We start from the raw sequence: 3,366 nt of genomic DNA, 5'->3' as shown, positions 1-3,366 counted from the left end.
GGAATCATGAAATAGTGTCACACTGCATTTATAATTTGTCAAATTAATAGGAGAGACAGTAAATGATTCTTTTTTCCCAGAATACCGATTAGTTTGGACTTGACTAAAATAGAAACATGAATCAAATACATCCTGGTATGTAACTGAAATTTGAGACCTTGATAGGAGAATCACAGCACTTTGAAGATTAGAGTGTGACATACTGGTTAGCATAGATAAGCTATAAAGAATCCACTTGAACCATAGGAAGCAATGAAAACAATTGTTCTTTTCCTTCTCTCTTTAAATTAGGTCATGGAACGAAAGGAGTATTTGAGCTTCTATCTGGATGGCGGAGAACCAAAGAGAATTTGCCCTTCAAAGACAGGGTAGCAGATGCTTATTCGGACGTGATGGTGACCTATACCATGACCAGCTCCCTGTACTTTATCACCTTTGGCATGGGTGCCAGCCCGTTCACCAACATAGAGGCTGTGAAGGTCTTCTGTCAGAACATGTGCGTCTCCATCCTGTTGAACTACTTCTACATTTTCTCCTTCTTTGGCTCCTGTCTGGTCTTTGCTGGCCAACTAGAGCAAAACCGCTACCACAGCATCTTTTGCTGTAAGATCCCTTCTGCAGAATACCTGGACCGCAAGCCTGTGTGGTTCCAGACAGTGATGAGTGATGGACATCAACAGACATCCCATCACGAGACGAACCCTTACCAGCACCACTTTATTCAGCACTTCCTCCGTGAACATTACAATGAATGGATTACCAATATCTATGTGAAGCCATTTGTGGTCATCCTCTATCTCATCTACGCCTCCTTCTCTTTCATGGGGTGCTTGCAGATCAGTGATGGAGCCAACATCATCAATCTACTAGCCAGTGATTCCCCAAGCATTTCTTATGCCATGGTTCAGCAGAAATATTTCAGCAACTACAGCCCTGTGATAGGATTCTACGTCTACGAGCCCCTCGAGTACTGGAACAACAGTGTCCAGGAGGACCTTCGGAGACTCTGTAGTGGGTTCACTGCAGTGTCCTGGGTGGAGCAGTATTACCAGTTCCTGAAAGTGAGCAACATCAGTGCCAATAACAAGAGTGATTTTATTAGTGTCCTACAAAGTTCGTTTTTAAAAAAGCCAGAATTCCAGCATTTTCGAAACGATATCATCTTCTCCAAGGCAGGAGATGAAAGCAACATCATTGCTTCTCGCTTGTATCTGGTGGCCCGGACAAGCAGAGACAAGCAGAAGGAAGTCATAGAAGTGCTGGAAAAGTTGAGGCCTCTGTCCTTGTCAAAGAGCATCCGGTTCATCGTGTTCAACCCCTCCTTCGTGTTCATGGACCATTACAGCTTATCTGTCACCGTGCCTGTTCTGATTGCAGGCTTTGGTGTCCTCCTGGTGTTAATCCTGACTTTTTTCCTAGTGATCCACCCTCTGGGAAACTTCTGGCTAATTCTTAGCGTCACCTCAATTGAGCTGGGCGTTCTGGGCTTAATGACACTATGGAACGTCGACATGGATTGCATTTCTATCTTGTGCCTTATCTACACTTTCAATTTTGCCATTGACCACTGTGCACCACTGCTTTACACGTTTGTACTAGCGACTGAGCACACCCGAACACAATGTATAAAAAGCTCCCTTCAAGAGCATGGGACAGCCATTTTGCAAAATGTTACTTCTTTTCTTATTGGGTTGGTCCCCCTCCTATTTGTGCCTTCGAACCTGACCTTCACACTGTTCAAATGCTTGCTGCTCACCGGGAGTTGCACACTTCTGCACTGTTTTGTTATCTTACCTGTGTTCCTAACCTTTTTCCCCCCTTCTAAAAAGCACCACAAGAAAAAGAAACGTGCCAAACGAAAGGAGAGAGAGGAAATTGAATGCATAGAAATTCAAGAGAACCCTGATCACGTCACTACCGTCTGAAGGGTGTAGACTAATGGATTATTTTTCTTTTCCAGTATTGCACAATGATGCAGGGCCGATAAAGCTCAGACCTCAGCTGCTTGGGCTGGCCAGGGGTAACAAGGCAAGTCAGATGAAGAGTGAATTATTTATAACACGTCAAGGTGTCCACTTCCAGGGGGGCAAGAGGGACTCAAAGAAGGGTAAAAAGCTCTTTGAAACCTTGTTCTCCACTAAAGACAAGTTTCTGGATGTGATCTTAAGAGCTCTTCCAAGGAACGGACAAATCGACGGAGTGTTAGAAGGCCAAAGGAACAGCTACTTTTAAAAACAAAATGCTTAGGAGAGATGGAGTAGAGAAGATGGGGGCCTCCAAATAGCAGAGAAGACTTCAGAAACGTCAAAATTGCCGTGGCACTTTTCATATTTGTTTTTTGAATAGGTTGGTCAAAGGAAACCTATGCATTTGGGAAGTACACGTCTAATCCTGTCTAAACCAAAGGACTTCCCGACTCATTTTACATGTACATATATATGTATATATGGCATATATACATATACATAGATTTGTCTTTAGTGTACATCGATGTCTGTGTGGAGGGAGGTGCCCATTTGCAGGTGGGCTGGGCTTTCTTTAGAGAGTCCAATCAGCCTTAGCCAAATCTAGATATGTTAATGGCCACTCTACATCAACTCAAGTGGTGCAGCAGCAAGAGCATTTTTCAGCTGTGCTCTAGGCAAAATAAACAGATATGGGCCCATTAGATTCATACACCATGTTGTCAATCTTTGAGATTCTTGCTTTGGATGACTTGGCAAAAAAACACAAAAGGCATTCGAATTCATTGCCCTGGGGGCAAGGTTTCAAATCTCATGTTAATGCTAAATAGTTACTATGGCTTTTTATTGGCTTAAAATGGTTCTCTGTATTTGGGAAGGCTGATTTAGCTGCTTTTAGGGAGCTCACCCACTGCAAATGAGCATGTATTGTCCATACAAATGTGTATAAGGGTGCACAAGTGTGTGTGTGAGAGAGAGAGAGAAAGTCGAGGTATTCCATGGTTACAGTATTCTCATTTTAGATGGTGAAAATATACTGCCTTGGAATATAGGTAATGAACATAGGAGAAAGTGAACGTAACTCGGAAAGTTGTTGCAGAATGAAATAGAGTAAATGAACCATCGCCACCCATCATGTCCCCTCAACTGGTTCTTAGTGTTAAAAAAAAAAAATATTCTAATCCTATAAAGTCTAGTGTGTTCCTTGCATTAATATTTGGAACATTAACCCAGGCCATGGTCACCACAGTAGTGGTCTCTATAACTACTGCAGTATTGTTATGTAGCTTCTCGCAATATCATTTTTTTTTGTGACCTGAAAAGTGCTTGTTGGTTGGCCTGCCTCCTAGGGTGATTGTTGCTCTCCATGAGTGACATAGTAACTGTAACTGCTGCTGAATTC

General features: G+C 42.7%; 1 protein-coding gene across 1 annotated transcript; it reads left to right on the top strand.

Moving 5' to 3' along the window:
- Window positions 1–275: 275 nt before the first annotated feature.
- On the top strand, window positions 276–3,131 carry LOC147346919 (patched domain-containing protein 4). The gene has a single exon (XM_086370729.1). It carries the CDS (start codon window positions 393–395, stop codon window positions 1,923–1,925), a length of 1,533 nt encoding a protein of 510 aa, XP_086226855.1. The 5' UTR covers window positions 276–392; the 3' UTR covers window positions 1,926–3,131.
- The last annotated feature ends 235 nt before the right edge of the window (window positions 3,132–3,366 follow it).

Source organism: Bos grunniens, chromosome 23, assembly GCF_055505025.1.
Source record: "Bos grunniens cultivar Pamir isolate PY7600 chromosome 23, Bosgru_T2T1.0, whole genome shotgun sequence".
Lineage (NCBI taxonomy): Eukaryota > Metazoa > Chordata > Mammalia > Artiodactyla > Bovidae > Bos > Bos grunniens.
Note: the sequence above shows the minus strand (reverse complement) of the source record. Positions and strands in the feature narration are given on the sequence as shown.